The 18,255-nt window shown below is 38.0% G+C and overlaps 1 protein-coding gene across 1 annotated transcript; it reads right to left on the reverse strand.

The window, feature by feature from the left end:
- Positions 1–12: 12 nt before the first annotated feature.
- DNAAF4 (dynein axonemal assembly factor 4) lies at positions 13–15,790 on the reverse strand. Its single transcript, XM_054043028.1, has 9 exons — positions 15,668–15,790; positions 13,704–13,851; positions 12,037–12,170; positions 10,091–10,328; positions 9,064–9,209; positions 7,096–7,205; positions 5,794–5,947; positions 4,612–4,717; positions 13–3,247 (listed from the first exon to the last, which is right to left on the reverse strand). Exons 1-9 carry the CDS (start codon positions 15,788–15,790, stop codon positions 3,138–3,140), a joined length of 1,269 nt encoding a protein of 422 aa, XP_053899003.1. The 3' UTR covers positions 13–3,137.
- Positions 15,791–18,255: the final 2,465 nt, after the last annotated feature.

Below are 18,255 nucleotides of genomic sequence, written 5' to 3' on the forward strand. Positions count from 1 at the left end.
GTTCAAAACAAGACTCAGATCCCGTGTTACAAGGCCAGACTATTTTTTTTTTAAACTGATCAGATCCTGCCAATATTTCAACCACCTGCAACCCCAAGGAAGCCAAGAGGTTAAGTGAGTGCAGAATTTGTCTCAATATAATTTTAATGTGAGCAGATTGTCCTTTAACAGGTTTGTATTCTGCTTCCATCTTAGTATTTGTACTGTGCAACTTACGCAGAGACAAATTCTGCAACTCCTTCCACAGTTGAGGAAAGTCAAAACCTTAAAGCTGTTCCCAACATTTTTTGCATAAAGGTGGGGACTGTACAGTTCTGTATGGAGAAGAGGTTCAGTGGTAAACTTTCTGCACAAAACATGGAGAAAGTATTTTGTATAGGTCAGGATAACAGTCAGTGGATCCGATAAATGCACTGATCAACTGGAACACAACACAAGTCTGAGGGAGGTGATGCAACAGTTTGCAGGCAACTTACTGGCTGAAATGTAGTGTCCAAAACCAAGCTATGCACACTGCCTCTGAGTTGCTGAAGAGGGGATGCCATCTATCCTTAACATCAATGTAGTTTTCCCCATGTACAGCCCTTTAATTTGAGGTTTACATGTGAGACAAATGTTTTAATCTATAGGTACTGTTACAATATGCACATTAAAATACTAATTTAAACCAAAGGGTACACAAATATGAAAACAAAAGTAACTGAACTATATTTGAACATGGATGGACCATATTTTTAGCAATGGGTAAATGGGAATTCACTCATACAAATCTTTGTTAGGTGCACACGTTTGCTTGATAAATAGGGGTTTTGAAGGCACAAATATAGAGGTTGGGTTGAGGGCAGCTAAAAGTTGGGTTGGGAATTTTATGTAAGTATGGTTCATTTTGTCCTTGTATGTAAAATACAGTCTGAACAGAAGATTAAATATAAATCACATGCTCTGGAATAAAACATTCACTGTATGGAACAGACAGCTCAGAGAAAAAACACGTAGAATAAATGAAAACTTCAGGCAGATAATACCTTGTGAACATCAGTAACTGTGTCTTTTGGTCCCAAAGAAGTGGCATTCAGAATAAGTGAGAAACAAAAAGTTACATTTAAGCAAAAATGGATGAATGCTAATCACAGCCCTGCATTAGGGATAACAAACAGGGAGAACTGGGAGGCATTATGCACAGCTGCTTCACCATGCTTAAAGAGGGCGTAATATAGTGTCTACTACTGGTTCTAAGGAGTGGCAGGGCCCTATTGCATAAAATTCCCAGTGTCAGAAATTCCCAAATTGTCAAATCAGGAACGAATTAGTAACCTAAGAAAGAAATTCAGAATGAGATTAAGTAATGCATCATAGCTGTTTGCCATCAATGCTAAGCATACTCAGAAATAACAGTAAAAAGTTTAAAACAAGTATAATGGTATCCAAGACCACATTAACAAACCCAGTAGGATCCAATTTTTTCAACCTAAGGGCCAGGCTTTAGTTCAAAAAAGTCAAAGGGCCACAATCAGTACTTTTGGGGCAGATTGTCTGCCCTGTTCCACTCCATTTAATGCAGATGGCATAAAGGGAGCAGAAACCATTCACATATCCTCTAGGGATTCTCCTGGCATGGGAGAGTCCCCAAGGGGCATAGAACAAGTGTAACCTGCTTCAGTGCTTTCCTCGCTGCAGCATGGAAAATGAGCATGTCAGGAGCAGGGAGAAAGTGGCTTGAGCACAATATGCTCTCGCTATATCCAGATGGGATGTAGTCTTTAGGGACCATAACCAGTTGGCACAAATTAAGGCAGCCTGCAGGCTGCTCTAACCTGCTCTGGAGCTGGAGGAGAATCAGGGATCCACAACTGGTTACTGGTTCTCAGCTTCTCTTTTCCTCATCTCTAGGGCTGCCCAACTTGGTTTTGTTTGGGAAGATAGTCATATTTTGTTGGTGCTCCCTAGTCTCAAACAGGGCCAGTTAAGCTCCTATCCTGTTATCCCCAACACTCCCACAACCACATCTCCCAGAACCCAGACTCCAACCCAAGCCCAAATGTCTACACAGCAATTTTAGAGCCCCACAGCTCAAGCCCTGTAAGCCCAAGTCAGCTGACCCGGGCCAGCCACAGGTGCTTAATTGCTGTGTAGATGTACTTTAAGATTCTGGCAGGTTTAAGTGATCCATTAATAGGACACTTTATAACAAAATTAATTTAATGCCATTATGAAATAAAAGATCTACAGATGTATTTAGCCAACAGTAGGCTGGCTGTTTTTCATTTAAAATGCATTACTACTGACAAAATTACAATTGCATCATAACTGTTTGGTCAGTTCAATCAATATATGTCAAATCTTTTTGAATAGGTTAGAAACATTTAATATACATTGCTTAACACTCAAATATTTTACTGCATTTTACAAGGATTATATTAACCGTCTCCCAGACCAAGATTTTCCAAGTCATGTGCCTGATGTTAACTACCTAAATTCAAAGTTAGGCACCTACATACATAGCCTGATTTTGAGAGGCACCAAGCTCTGAAAACTTTGTCTTCAATGGGAGCTGAATGTTTTGGCTCCAGTTTTTTAAGAAAGTGTTTTAGGGTTGTTTGTTTTGGCAAATTCATATACAATATGAGCATTATGTAATTTCTAGTCCTATGTGAAATATTTCTAATTGGATGGCTTCTGATTTCACAACAGTTCTGATGGCTGTTCCTTTCTACATTAGCACTTTAACTTTGGTAGCAAAACTATGAACATGGTTAATAATGTTGACTAAACCACTGAAGTTGTTTTAAAAATCCATGAGACTACATTTGATTGCTTAATAACAGATTTGAAATTAAATATAGTAAATTATGTTCTGTTATTCAGGCTAGCCAATATTTCATACAAAGAAAACAAATGACAATTTTGGAAACAGGTAAGAAAATAAAATGTGTATTATTTACTTCTCTTTCTGCACTATATTTACCTAAATTATAGTAGTTCTTATGAGAAGTAACTTCTCTTTTACCCAATTTTATAACTGGGATGAGTGCAGCAACAAAATGTCTGGTGGCTTCACTGGTTTAGGCAGAATTTGAAATAAGTGTTTTCCTGATTCCTGTCTGTTAAATACACCACCATGCTGATTCTAGACTTTGTTAAGAATCTTGTGCAGTTCCATGAATTATATGTTGAATCTTCTCAGCATCTTGTTCTAAAGTTTTATTTGTAGGATCGATCTTGAGAGCAGCTTCATAATCCTGGAGACCTAATATTAATACAGCAAGCAAATTATTAATCCTATATACAACAGTATTTGTATTTTTTAACAACTAGTTGGAAGTAACTTTCCCCAAGTTATATGCAAGTAAAGGTTAGAGAGCTTGAGTTTCAGATAATTTTACTGAATGGGATTTGGAGCAGAACAAAATATGGTCTTTAACTTTGGGCTGTATGCAAGTATTTATTTAATAATTTCATACGACTAAAAATTGTTTTTAATGGCAATATCACACAGCTATATTAAAATCTTAAACTATTATTAAAACTTAAAACATTATTCTAAAACAAAAACAGAACCTTTTATATATTTACATGGTGCTTTGCAAACTCACTTAGTCACATTCTTTGCCCTAAAGAGCCTGCCTCCTAAGGCCTCAAACCTGCAACTGGATCTGCACAGACAGAGACTTGAGTCTCTGTGGTACTCCACTGAAGTTATTAGGTATGCACACAGGCACTAAGGTCCAACCACATGTATTCGATTGCAGGATTGGCGTTTAATTTAGAATAGATACATGTACTGTTCAGATAAGCAATGATGCAGTGATTATTGATGAGAAGAAAATAAGAAATATTTCTGGAAGAAGTAGGTTTTGAAGAGGAGAAAAAGGATGTAGGAAGGCATGAAGCTGAGAATGCAAAAGAAAACTAAGGCTATGTCTACACTATGGATCTTACAGCGGTACAGTTTTAAGGTTACAGCTGTGCTGCTGTAAAGTTTCCTGTGTAGCTGCTCTTTGCTGGCAGGAGAGAACTCTCCTGACAACATAATTAAACCAGCCCCAACAAACGGCATTAGCTATGTTGGCAGGAGAGGCTCTCCTGCCAACATCGCAATGTCCACACCAGCACTTTTGTTGGTGAAATGTATGTCAGTCAGGGGTGTGTTTTTTTCAAACCCCTGACTGACAAAAGTTTTACCAACAGAATTGCTAGTGCAGACAAAGCCATAACCTGTGAATAGAGTAGTTTGAACAGCCGTAACGAGTTTAAGGGGGAATAAGAAATTATAAAACAGATGTAAGTGGTGAAAAGGTTTATATAGTCTCAAACTGGATACAAAGCAGTTTATATATTTTTACATCTTTGGAAAAATTTGGGAGTTTAAGATTTTTCACTTTTTGCAGTATATAACTAATGTTATTATATAACTATATTATTTAACTGTAATGTTTCATATTATACATATATGTATATCAGCAATAAAAACAGAAGCTCTTTAAACATTATGGCCCCTATACTGAAAAGATTTAAGCATATGAGTAGCCCTCGTTGATCCTAATCGGATTACTCTCATGTAATTTTAAACACATGCATAAGCGTTTGCAAACTCAGAGCCTGAATTCTTACCTTCAGCATACAATTCCAGCTGACAAAATGCTGTCCCACGCCTCACGTAAGCTTTCACTCTAGCATCAGCATTGTCTGGAACAGGTGGTATCAGTAATTCTAGTGCCTTTACAAATAAAAACACCCAAGATATTTAGAGACAGATTTTCTGTGGCCTAACCTCCCATTTACAGATACAACTGCACCCACAAAAATTTGCATTCTCATTTAATTATCTGGTTTGTGGTGTAACCACTAAGATTTGCATTCACAATTTGTTTGCAGGTGCGAAAATGCAAGTGCAGTTTTACAAGTGCAAATTTCCCACGATAGAGAATCTGGATCTTAGGTTGATGTATAAAGTGTTAACGATTATTTGTAAACAGCAAATATATTCCATTATCATAGTCCAATATCACTAATAGTGCTACAAACAAAATATTGATCTCATTACTACAGTCACTAGGAAAAACAAGTTTAGAGCCTCATGGAGTGCTTAATTCAAAACAATGATTTTGAGGCCCATTTTTTCAAAAATATCCATACATGTCATGTAATGAGTTTTGTTTTGTTTTTTAAATAAACTAAGTAAAAACACAGTACAAATTGTGCTGAAGCACTATTAGATAACAGAACATAGAGTTTTTCTGTCTTTTCAAAAGCAGTGGTTGATCAAATATTGAGAAGTTTCAGCAATCTTTTAAGAGAATTTTTTGGATTATTGTTGGGTTTGGTTTTTTTTAATTCTTCATACTAAGTGCAGAATGACATGACAGATTATGAAATTTATGTGGGTATATTCTATAAAACTTTGTCACTAAAAGTTTTTTAAAAAGAGTAAGTATATCTGTTTATGTTCTTTTCTTGAAGGGCACTATTCTTTTATAAAAGAAGAGTTACTGTAGCTATCAAGTCCCAATTTGTGCGATTATACTGCATAAACAAAAATTTTGAAACCATCATTAGCCAATCATTTCTCCTTTAATCCAACCCTTTAATAGTCATTTTTATCTATCATCAGGGCTGACCAATCCAAAATGTTGACACATCATTGTCAGTGTATCTAACTTAAGCTGTTATATAGTGTCCATAACTGTTTACATTCTTGCTTGACAGAAAAAGTAGCTATATGTTAGTTTAATATCATATCCATGTTATAAGGAGATTAACTATAAAAATCTACTTTGTGTAATATATTTATACCTTAGATGAATCTTCAATGGTCTTGTGCAAGTTTCTCAATTTAAGGTGACAAGCAGCACGATTCAGATATAGTACTGGAATCTTATTATTTAACAGAATTGCCAGGTTATAGGCATTTACAGCTGCAAGATAGTTTCCTGTTGCAAACATTTTGCTGAAAACATAATAAAAAGTACATTTTAAAACAAGGAAAAACATAATACAATAGAGAATGCCTACCTATTGTAAACAATTTGCACTAAACTAACAATTTCAAACAAATTGAAAAAAATTCCATTAAAAACTGATCATTTATGACATTTTGGATGACATAATAAACAATGTAGATACAATCTATTCAAACTTCATGCTGGCAGCCAGGTTGGCAAAAGTTTAAGACAAAGTAAGGTAACACAGCATTGAAGAACAGGAAAAGCAGAGCATATTTCCACAGATATGGTGCAGACAATGAATAGACTTTAATGCCAGACTTTTCTCAGATAACGATCACCTGAATAACAGAGGCCATAGACTCCCACCCAGTAATTCATGCATCAGGTTGATAATGTCTATTTGGGCTTTATCATATCTTTTATACAGATACCCAGTCTTGATTTAAAGACTTCAAGTGATCGAGAACCCACCACATCAATGGGTACATTGTTCCATGGATTAATTACCTACCCTGTTAAAAATTTGCAGTTTACATCTAGTCTGAATTTGTCAGCTTCTATTTCCAACGACTGGATGTTTTTTGAATGATTAGAGAGACATCTGCTATTAGGAATCTCTTCCCCATGTAGGTACATATAGATTATGATCAAGTCCCCTCTTAACCTTCTCTTAAATAAACTAAATAGATTGAGCGTCTCATATTATAATAATAATAATGTTAATATACCATCTAGTTATATAGCACTTTTTATCCATAGATTGCAGAGTTTTACAAAGGAGGTCAACATCATTATTCCCATTTTACACATGGACACAGGGAGGGAAGTGATTTGCCTAAGCAGGCCAGTGACCTCGCAGGCCAGTGGCAGAGCAGTCTTCGAGTCCAATCCAGTGAACTATCCCCTAGGCCACACACTCACTATAAAGCATTTTTCCTACAACTCAAAGATGTGGTGTATATATTATTTGTAAATCATCCAGTGAAAACAATGATGGAAAATAAAATTCTACATGGAAGGGTAACATACAAACTAAAAATTTTCTACACTAAAAAATGGAATCAGCATTTAATTTCCTAAAAATAATGCATTCGGTAGTTATGTTTCTGATACATGATTGTAAGCATATCTTGGAATGAGTTTAACTCACTTTCCTTTGTCTTTCAACCAGTCTGGGTTCTTCTCCTCCTCATTTAAATCCTTCAGCTCAGAAAAATTAGCATTCATTGCTCTACGAGCCTCTGCTTGCTTATGCAGCCACTGTGGTAGGAAGATGTGTGTGCAACATATTAGCATTTTGTTTCTATAGGATTTACTTTTTGAGATTTAGGTTTTCATTTTGCTTTCATCCTTTCACTTACTTATCCAGGAAATATTTTTTATCCCATTTTTGGTAGAAACATCTAGTTGTTGATTCAAGAAAAGCTCTACGTTTCCTCATATATTTTGTTTCTAAATTAGCAGCAAGGGTGCGGTACTGCCTGGCTACTAAACTGTTTTTTGTTTGTCTATTGTGATTACAAAGAAGAACGTATCAATGCTCATCCAACAGAGTCCCAAAGAACAGATTGTGAATTTAGACTAAAAAATGTCATAATCTTGTTGGATCTTTACCCCACAGAATGCATTTCATCCTTGTATATGAAGTGAAATTTGGTATGGAATTCAACTATAAATGTATAATTCTTTAAAACAGTTTAAAATAAAAACAAGCTATTTCTGTAAATCTGATCACATCTTAGGTGAAAAGTAATTTAGTTGGAAACATTTCTTTTAATATTACATATAAATAAGACTAAGGAATCAATGGGAAATTGGCGTCTTTTCAGCTCCCATCCGGGGCTGAAAACAGGGACTCCCACTGTCGGCTTCCTGGGGGTCCCACTGTCAACCTCCTGCATGGTGGGGCTCCTGCTGTCGAAACTGCAGTGGAAGCCAAATATTGCGGGATCCACAATTTCTGCAATATCATGAATTAAGTAGGCCTTACTTATTGTGCATATTCAAGGTGATTACAATAACTTGGTACAGTTGTGTTTCTTTAAAAATATAATTTCAAGAAATAATGTGACTGTTTTTCCAGACTGAAATTTAATATAAATTATTTCAAAGACTTAAAGTTATAGTCGTGTTTTCCCTGCTATAATAGTCGTATTACACAGTACAACCAAAGTTTCAATTTGCAGTTCATCCATGATGGAAAAAGTGGTCAGTGATATAGAATAGTTTACTTTTCAAACTAACTTAGCAACCTGTACATATTCAGCAGGAAATTCATAGGAAATACAAACTTGGAATGTATACAACGGGACTCAAAGAAATATATAAAGGATGACAGGAAGGACCAAAGCAACATTCAGCACTCTACAACCACAGGAAATGGATAATAAGGGATATAACTATCTTAAGTTAAAGGTGGATGACCACTACTCCATGTAAGTATAGAAGAGAATATATTTATATTGCAGTTAAATTAGAAGTGACCATTTCAATTGTTCACAATATCTCTAGTTTAAACTAATTTCAACAAAGGAAAAGAAATGAGAAGTACAGATGACTTACTGAAATTACAGGAAGATTGGTAAAGCTGTATCAGTCTCATGTCAAGAATAAGACTTCCACGTTGTAACTTCTATTTCCAACAATATTACTATCAAAACGTGAGCTGCCCTGCTTGGTTTAGTAAAGCAATAGAAGATTCATTCCTATAGACCAGGGGCAGGCAACCTATGGCACACGTGCCGAAGGCGGCACATGAGCTGATTTTCAGTGGCACTCACACTGCCCAGGGTCCTGGCCACCGGTCCGGAGGGATCTGCATTTTAATTTAATTTTAAATGAAGCTTCTTAAACATTTTAAAAACCTTATTTACTTTACATACAACAATAGTTTAGTTATATATTATAGACTTATAGAAAGAGACCTTCTAAAACCATTAAAATGTATTACTGGCACGCGAAACCTTAAATCAGAGTGAATAAATGAAGACGCGGCACACCACTTCTGAAAGGTTGCCGACCCCTGCTATAGACTGTAAATGGCCACATGAATGAATAGCACAACAAGCACCTCTGAGTACAGTGAGAGCACCCTCGCAAAATGGAAAACTATCTTTACCTCTTCCTCTTCTGCTACTCTGGATTCTCGGAGAGCTGTAGGAAACACCCGAGATGTGAAACTAATTTTAATAGTACCAGCAGATCGAGGAGCAGGGAAAGATTCTTCTTTTAACTTCTCTGAAAATATATTTCCAGAACTTCCAGCTGCAAAGATAGAATTAGAACAACAGAAGAAAGCAAATTTATTTTTCATTTTCTCTTTTCCCATCATATTTTCAAGTAGACCTAATTTAGAGTTTTATAAAGTAGAAGTACACCTCAAGTTTTTCTGTTTTGTATCCTGATGAAATAGCTCTAAAAACATTAAATTGTGCTGTTTTATGCAACCTGATTATATCGTTATACACAATTAAACTCAGAGTATGTAAAATTCCTGTAGGATGTACAAAACTTTTGTAAAATTTGAGTTTCATATAAATTAGTTTTGGTTTTCATATGAATTTCAGATACAGAGACAAATCTGGGATTTGGAAAATGGGGGCTTACACTGAAGGGTATATGCAGAAGTCACCTAATCATTTTGCAGTATATTTTACACTGAATATCATTTAACGTTTTGAGACGCTTCCGCTTGTATCAGGAACTTGGTAGCTATGTTCCATGAGAGAGAAGATTGTTTTAATCCAATACGTGTGTGGTTTAGGAGCATACAGAAATCACTATTAAATTAGCATTAAGCAGAAGCATTTAATGGAATGGTATTATTTGTAATGAAGAATAATGCCACCTCCTTATACTCTCACCAAAAAGACAGCATTGTGTTGAGAGTCTCGGAAGGAAAGAAAGGATCAAAAAAATGCTAAGAACCAAAATCTGCCCTTATGTGTGACTCAACACATTGACAGCAAGTAAACAAGAGACTAAACCAACTGGAGTCAAAAAGCAGAATAACTAGTTCAGTACAGTATCTAGATATGAAGGTAGAAAATACCAGAAATGCCTAGAAAGGTTTAAGAATTGAATGTTTAATACAACAAACATAGTATCTAGGTTATAAAAAAGGTAAAACTTTATTCCACAAATACCAGCTTTTGTAGGTATACTTCTAGCCTTGGAAGTTCCTGCCTTTAGAGTTTTATTTGTTTCTTGCTTTTTCTTCTCCTCTATTAGTTTTCTTTCTCTACGTATTTCCTCTTCTCTTTGTATCCTTCTTTGTTTCTCCTCATTTCTCTGCTTTTCTTTCCATATCTCCAGCTCCTCAGTGACCTTCTTTCGCTCCTCTTCTTTCAGATTTTCAATTCTTTTTCTCTCTGTTTCTTCTAGCTGTTTGAATTGCAGAACTATCAGAACATGTAATGTTTGGTGAAAATGAGCAGAACAGAAATGAGAGTGCATAAGTATCTTCCCAATTCTATACAGCACTATTATTAATATGTTACATTATATACAGAGTTGAGGAATTCCAGAAAAATAGTTGGAAAAGGAGGAAACTGATTGGCTTATACGTATTAATACTTAAAATAACTCACAGACCTTGAAAAATATATGCCTTCAGCTATTTTAATATCACTATTAGAGGGGCAGGCTTAGAAAAATTTAGGAAAGTGTGATGCTCATGGAGTTGTTTTATTCTGAAGAACCTACATTTTTCTTAGCACTTTGGGCTGCTTTATAGTACTTGGTGGGAGACTCACAAAGAATATGTAGAAGCTTAGCATGTAACATTCTTTTCTTTGATTCAGTAATGGACCACTCCTCCCGCATGATACTTAGGAATACTTTGCTACTGGAGCTGCTACATCCTTTTGATGGAGTCTCTGACCACTTCTGGTTTCAAAAGATCCTATGGCACTATTCAAGAGAGTAAGGGTTCTACTCCAGTATCCTAACCATATTCCAGCTCAGTATCTCAGGGAAATGTAGAGCTGTAAAATATACAGTTTCATTTGAATACGTTATTCTTAATTTCCCATTTCTCCTGAAATTTAGATGCTCATGTAAAATAGCTGGCACATTTCTACTCACGAAGTAACTATTTGCCTGACGCCGAAAGTGATTCCTGCATATGCAATCTTGAAAGTTCTAAGATTCTGCTTGATATATTTTTAAAAGCTATAAAGTTTTGACAGTAAGGGTAAGTAACCATTGAAACAATTTACCAAGGATCACGGTGGAGTATCCATCAATGACAATTTTTAAATCAAGATTGGATGTTTTTCTAAAAGATATGCTCTCGGAATTATTTTTGGGAAGTTCTATGACCCAAGTTATACAGGAGGTCAGACTAGATGTTCAGAATAGTCCCTTCTGGACTGGGAATCTATGAATATATAGATTCACAAAAAAGTAACCAGGCTTAGCATATTTGTAAGGAATTACTCTGAAGAGGGGAAGCCAGGAACATAGTCCTCTTGCATTTTATGAATATCTTAACAACACAAAAAGTTAACATAAATGGTCATTTCATGTGGTATGCAGAAAAGCAATTTGGTGCGAATAAAGACATGTAAAAGTTACCATTTTTTGTGAGTGGACGCATTGTAGAACAGAGGTAAGTGACTAAGGATGAGCAGTAGTGCAAAAGCTGCATACAACCAATTTTATCTTCCAGAATGAAGATGAATAAAATATTTCTTAGAATCTACATTGCTTAATCCATATATAGATCTTGCCTTACATTTTGTGCCAAATTATTGCAATCCTAATCTCCCTTTAGATACCAACACCTGCCTGATCTCACCAAAAAAAGTCAGTTTATAATATAATGTGCTGACAGTCCTAATTTTTTCATAATTTTTCATAATTGTTTTCCTCTATATGGTTTCCAGACCTCGCAATGGATATACCCAAACTACACGTAAAAGAGGAATTAAGAGTTATGCAAACTCTCCTGCCACTTTAATAAAGATTACTACTTTATAAAAGATATTTTTAAACAACATATTTAACCACAAACCTGTCAAATTAGTTGGCAATTATTTAAGATTATATTTCTTGTACTTAATTATTGTAGAGTCGCATATAAATTTACCTTCATTGTGGCCTCCAGAGCAAATTTTTTATGTTCTCGTTTTGTAACAGCTTTTGATTTTTCCTCTTCATCTGCCTTCTCTTGGGCTTTTATGACAGCATTCTCTCTTATTCTCTGCATTTTCTCTTTGTCACCTGAAAGAAAATAATTTGAGAAATTTAAGACTGAGGTTCATGTGTTATTCACTGTGTACAGGAAAACAGAATTTATTTCATTATTGCATCTCAGACAGAGTGGCAAAAATTTCAGAGTGGTAGCCGTGTTAGTCTGTATTAGCAAAAAGAACGAGGAGTACTTGTGGCACTTTAGAGACTAACAAATTTATTTGGGCATAAGCTTTCGTGCACAATGCAACCCTCTGTTAATCACATCTTTAAAAGGGACAATATAAACTTCACTTAAACACAAATACTATGTTTTATAACAAGGTTCCACAAGACCTATAATCTGTAGAAATGTTTCTTTTTTCTTTTTAATTATCACAAAGAATAATTTGGTTTGGATTTAATATTCATCTACAGAGCTTGCTATCCAAACATTGCACAGCACAAGAGACAGAAAGCAACTATAACAAAAGTTACGCTAATTTATTTTCATTGTCAAATATAATTGTAATGCAAAGAGGAACCAATCAGCAAGAATGGAAAATGGTGAAATGAGATATCTATCTATCTATCTAATCTAAGGTTCCTGGTATTTCTGGGAGAGAAAAAAACCTCAAGAAAACCTGGTAGTTTTCTTCAAACACACACATACATTCCTCTCCCCTCAAACGATTCATAAACACCATCTTCCCCAAGCATTGGAAAATATGGACATGCACAGCTGAAGTCACCCAAACAACCTTTACTTTGCCCCATGCCATTGCCAACATTCCATGTTCCACACAACATATACTTCCACACTTACTACATAAGAGGTAACCTTACAAAAATGAGTTTTGAAAACTCAGATTTATTTTCCTTAAGTCTACAGTCATCTCTAGGATATTAGCTTTATACATATATCTCAGACATCAAATGTGATCCCTTGCCTTTCCAAAGCCCCATACTCTTGCCACATAGTCAGTTTGTGTATATATGGACTATTTAAACACAATAAACCAGACATTTCCAACAATACTTATATATTTGGAAGCAAAAGTTTGTTTGGAGATCAGTGCAGTAAGTTTGCTTTTATTTATCCCAAAAGCAAGTTTGTATACTTCTGTGGAGTTCAAATGGCTCTTCGTAAGCACAAAGTCATTAGAATTTGTGATGAAACTGAAAGATGCACTTTCATTGAAATGGCTGTGAGGAATTACTCTCTAGCATTAAGAATAAATCAATCCAATAAAATGTGTTCTTACATTTGGAAGTAGCCTGTGTGTTAGCTATAGCCTCACATTGCCTAAGTTTCTGGTTCTTCTCAAGGGGTTGCTCATGGGGCAGATTTAAGGTTCTTTGAACCTTGATTTTCTAGGTTAATATTTGTTGGTGTGTTTGTGTTTCTGTTACTGTTCAACTGGGGCTTGAGGTTGGAGAGGGAAGAAATGCATGAGTTTTGTTACAAAGAAAAAAACTGCAATGTGCTACTTCATGTATCTATGAATTCTTGTGGGGAAAGGGTTTGGGGGTTTTTGCCTGTTTTTTAAATAGTCAGTCTATGTTCCACAGCAGACAACTTACCATTTTCCATAACCAGGGATTCCCACATGGCCACTTCTTTTTTATATAAAGTGAAGAAAATGGTCTCATTTCTGATCTTTGCTGTACTACTAGTGTCATCAACAGGAGCATACAGAATGGCTTCAAATAAAAATGGAGGAACATTTACCTATAAAATGTAAATAGCAAATAAATATACATGTGTATTCATTTTAAAAGTGTTTTGTTAAATAAAATGTTTAATAAGATTGTGGCTAAATAATAAATCCCTAATGTATATTTTAAATATTTAGCAAACGTTTTCTCATAATAAACCAAGAAAATCATAACAGCTGGTAAGAGTGAGAGACTCCACTAACTAGACTGTAATTTGCTGTAGAAGAGATCATTTACAGTAACTTAACCTGTCTCATTAAAATATTAAAATAATATTTATAAATGAGTTAAAATTCTAGTATACAGTGTGAAATGCCAAACAACACTGAAAGAATTAGAGCTGCAGTGATAATGCAAATTATTAGTTGCTTGAAAATGCTTATGGTATTAACCAATACAAAAACTAGTAATAAAATATATTACTTTGGAACACTAGTTGCAGCTTTACAATTTCCATTACATATACTGTATTCACAAAAAGTGCAATCATGTGAAAAAAATACCCAGCAAAGTACAATGAGAAGCATGGGACACTGACAACTACTTTTTAAGAAAAAGATTTAGTTTAATACAAACTAAAAGTGTATGCACAATTTCCCAGTAATTATTGCATTGATTACCATGTTGTTGTATTTTTTTTTCTTGTTACAGTAAAGGAAACTTTTCAAAGCCATAAAAGTCAGTTTGATGCCCAACTTCCATTGAAAGACTTCCAATGGGAGTTAAGTTCCTAACACCCAGTGATTGAAAATCTCTCCAAAGGTGCCAGAATCTGCCCTCAGTTTTTCTTGTGTAAGCCACAGGGTTGCAGAGCTGTAAACGAGTGGAAAATTTGACCCATGGATTACAAATCATTAATTGATGGAGTTTGGTTTAAAATCCTGAGTCTACCCTATATCTGATTTTAAGGCAATACTATAAAGAAAAATTTGGAGGTAAAGGATAAACCCAGAACAATTACTACATGTAGTTAAAGTGTGATACACAGGAGTGATGGCTGAAGAATATTTCCCCAGTCACTTATCATGGGTCAGTTTAACAAAAATACTGTTATGTTATGAATCAATATCGCTTCCCGGCTCTTTGAGCTCTGGTCAAGTGAAGAATTCTCTAAGTTATATCTGTTCTTATCAGTTTTCCCTCCATAAATTGTAGTTTGTTTGGGGAAGACAAACTCCTCTCTATCACTTTTCCCTTGTCTAATTTATTAATTTGTGTATATAATATGCCATATTTGTAGCATAAACCAACATAGCTCCCAAAGGTTAATGTCTGTATCTGCTAACTAGCACCCACGTACACACGGTGGTGGCAGTCGCATGTGTCTGTGCTGAAGAACAACAAAACACTGTGCTTGCGAGACATGTGCCACCTTAAAGCAGTGAGTCTGAAGGCTCCTCCTTCCTGCTTTAACGAATTCTAGTCTACCTCTCCCCTCCAAATCCTTTTCAACTCTCTTAAAGGGTTGCTCGGCTGGTGGCACAGGTTGAAGAGCATCAGCGACAAAACCCTGACCTCTGGCAGGCTTTGTGCCCAGCAGCGATCAGGAATCGTTGCTCGCGTTCACTTTGCTATTGCTGCCACACTCACAGCGGGAAAAGGGAGAGACAGATGAGAGTGGAAAGGACACGGGAGGAGGGATTCCTAGCTGGTGGAGAACATGGGAAGCGGAAGGGGCGCTGCCTCCTTGCTCAGACCGACCCACAGGGAGGCCGGTGATGGCTAGGGACTCCCCCGAAGAGGCGAGTGGGAAAGGCGTAAGGAAGACAGGGCCTGGCTTTGCTCGGGCTGGGACTGGGAGCGGGGGACAAGGCCAGAAGCCGCCCCACCTTCAGATACTGGTCAGTGCAGAAGATGTTTGCCTGGGTGACCCGGGCACCCCGCATCGGCAGGGAGAGAAAAACAGCAGTGTCCGTCTGCCGCCAGCTGTAATCCCGCACCCAGACCGGCATGGCCGCCGCTGCTAAGGGCGCTCTGCAGCGGTTGCTAGGGGAGGGCTCAGACTTTCCGCTGCCCTCTCACTAGCACTTCCGGGTCTGGAGCCAGGCCTAAGTGGTGCCCCGCTGTTACGTAACACGGGAAGAGAGCGGGGGGAGGACTTCTGCCCAGGCAGGGCACCGTTGCATGCTGGGACTTTAGGCTATCCCCGCCCATGGGGGGGGAAGGAACATTGCACGCCGGGATTTGTAGGCCCGTAAGCAGGCAGCCAGGGAGTGATGACCGACGTGGCCAGACACATCATCCGCGCCTCAGGGGAGCGCGGAAGGCTCTTAGAGCCGCCAGGGGAAAGCCTGGTCGGGCACCACCTGTAACGGGCTCTGGGGCAGAAACTCTTCAGTCTCTCATGCCTCGGACCCCCTCCAGCGCCTCAGCTCCGGCTCCGCGTTGGGGTCTCGTCTCCCCCGCGCACATCCTCCCCAGCAGGCCTCGCGCCCGCTGCTGTACGGGACCCCCATTCTCCCAAGCCAGGGGACGAAGCTTCTCTCCCGCGCTCTCAAAGGCGCAGACCGCAGAGGTCCCGGCCCTTCAGCGACCGCGTTTGGGCCCAAATCTTTCAACAAAGTTCATTTCAACCAGCGTCAGCTGGAAGTTGACGTAGCCCTTTAAAGGCGCGTCTCGCCTCAGGCAGAGGAACTGAGGAAAGCAGAGATGCTCTGCTCTGCCGGGGGCCCCTTTGCATTACTGCTGGTGAGACTGGCCCGCAGGGAATTCCCCCAGCTCCCGTTCCTGTCTCGGCTCAACTCGATCACCTCCCCCCTTTGCATTTTCCAGCACGCTGGAAAGAGGGGGTGGCTGAGATGAGCACACGGTGCTCTGGCTATTTTCAGCTGAGCAAGGCCCATGGGGAGTCCAAGAATAAACCAGTTAAACCTGCCATGTGTAAAGGAGCCTAGAACTACCATTTTAGCTTCCTACCCTCCGGACCTGCACAAAATTCAGGAACAGAGAATCAGGGCCGTTAGCACTTTGTTTTTTAGGGTACATCCAGACTACCCTAGCGATTGATCTATTGGGGATCGATATATCGCGTCTCGTCTAGACGTGATATATTGATCCCCGAACGCGCTCCCGTCGACTCCGGAACTCCACCAGGGCGAGCAGCGGTAGTGGAGTCGACGGGGCCCGCGCCGTGAGGACAGGAGTTAAGCCGAAATAAGATACGTCGACTTCAACTATGCTATTGCTGTAGCTGAAGTTGCGTATCTTACATCGACACCCCCCTCCCCTCCCCCCACCGTAGACCAGGCCTTTATTTTGTTTTGTGTAGTTTGTAGCTGGGGAACGAATAGGGTGACCAGACAGCAAACGTGAAAAATCAGGACAGGGGTTGGGGGAGGGGGAGTAAATAGGAGCCTATATAAGAAAAAAATCCAAAAATCAGGACTGTCCCTATAAAATCGGGACATCTGGTCACCCTAGGAACGAACTTGGGTAAATAATTGTGGAGTACTAGTTTAAAATTGTGAATTTTCCAGGATTTTTAAACATTTTAACATGAGGCAAACTTCTCTCAGGTGCAACTGAGTGATAGCTGTAGCGTTTCAAAACCAATCACAACTGTATAATGAGAAGCTGTTTCCAGAATCAGGGCTTAAATTAAGTGAATCGTGATCACATTAACTTTGTGAATCCTGCAGTGGGCACCATGGAGGTGGATCCCTGTGCCTGTGAAGAGCCAGTTGCAAGACTGAGGCCTTAGAAGACCCTTATCATGCAACTGATTTTGCCTGGGCAGAGTGTCCTGTTAACTACATTTGAGCTCTGAGTTGGTGCAGGGATCCACCCACGTACTGGGTCATTACACATATTGAATCTATTTCCCCATGTTAAGTATCCTCACACCTTCTTGTCAACTGTCTAAAATGGGCCATCTTGATTATCACTACAAAAGTTTTTTTTCTCCTGCTGATAATATCTCATCTTAATTAATTAGCCTCTTACAGTTGGTATGGCTACTTCCACCTTTTCATGTTCTCTGTGTGTGTGTGTGTGTGTGTGTGTGTGTGTGTGTGTGTGTATATATATATATACATCCATTCTATGTATCTCATGAAGTGGGCTGTAGCCCACGAAAGCTTATGCTCAAATAAATTTGTTAGTCTCTACGGTGCCACAAGTACTCCTGTTCTTTTTCCAAGTACAGTAGAACCTCAGAGTTATGAACACCTCGGGAACGGAGGTTGTTCATAACTCTGAACAAAACATTATGGTTTTTAAAAAGAAGAACAGGAGTACTTGTGGCACCTTAGAGACTAACAAATTTATTAGAGCATAAGCTTTCGTGGACTACAGCCCACTTCTTCGGATGCATATAGAATGGAACATATAATGAGGAGATATATATACACACATACAGAGAGCATAAACAGGTGGGAGTTGTCTTACCAACTCTGAGAGGCCAATTAATTAAGAGAAA

This window comes from Malaclemys terrapin, chromosome 10 (genome assembly GCF_027887155.1).
Source record: "Malaclemys terrapin pileata isolate rMalTer1 chromosome 10, rMalTer1.hap1, whole genome shotgun sequence".
In the NCBI taxonomy this organism is placed as follows: domain Eukaryota; kingdom Metazoa; phylum Chordata; order Testudines; family Emydidae; genus Malaclemys; species Malaclemys terrapin.

Excerpts from the sequence above, each read along its gene's own strand:
- DNAAF4 (XM_054043028.1), bottom strand. The coding sequence starts at position 15,790 with ATGCCGGTCTGGGTGCGGGATTACAGCTGGCGGCAGACGGACACTGCT. Across the intron at positions 13,852-15,667 it reads GCACTGACCAGTATCTGAAG|GTAAATGTTCCTCCATTTTT; the intron begins GTGGGGCGGCTT and ends TACATTTTATAG. Across the intron at positions 10,329-12,036 it reads CTCTGGAGGCCACAATGAAG|CTAGAAGAAACAGAGAGAAA; the intron begins GTAAATTTATAT and ends CAATTCAAACAG.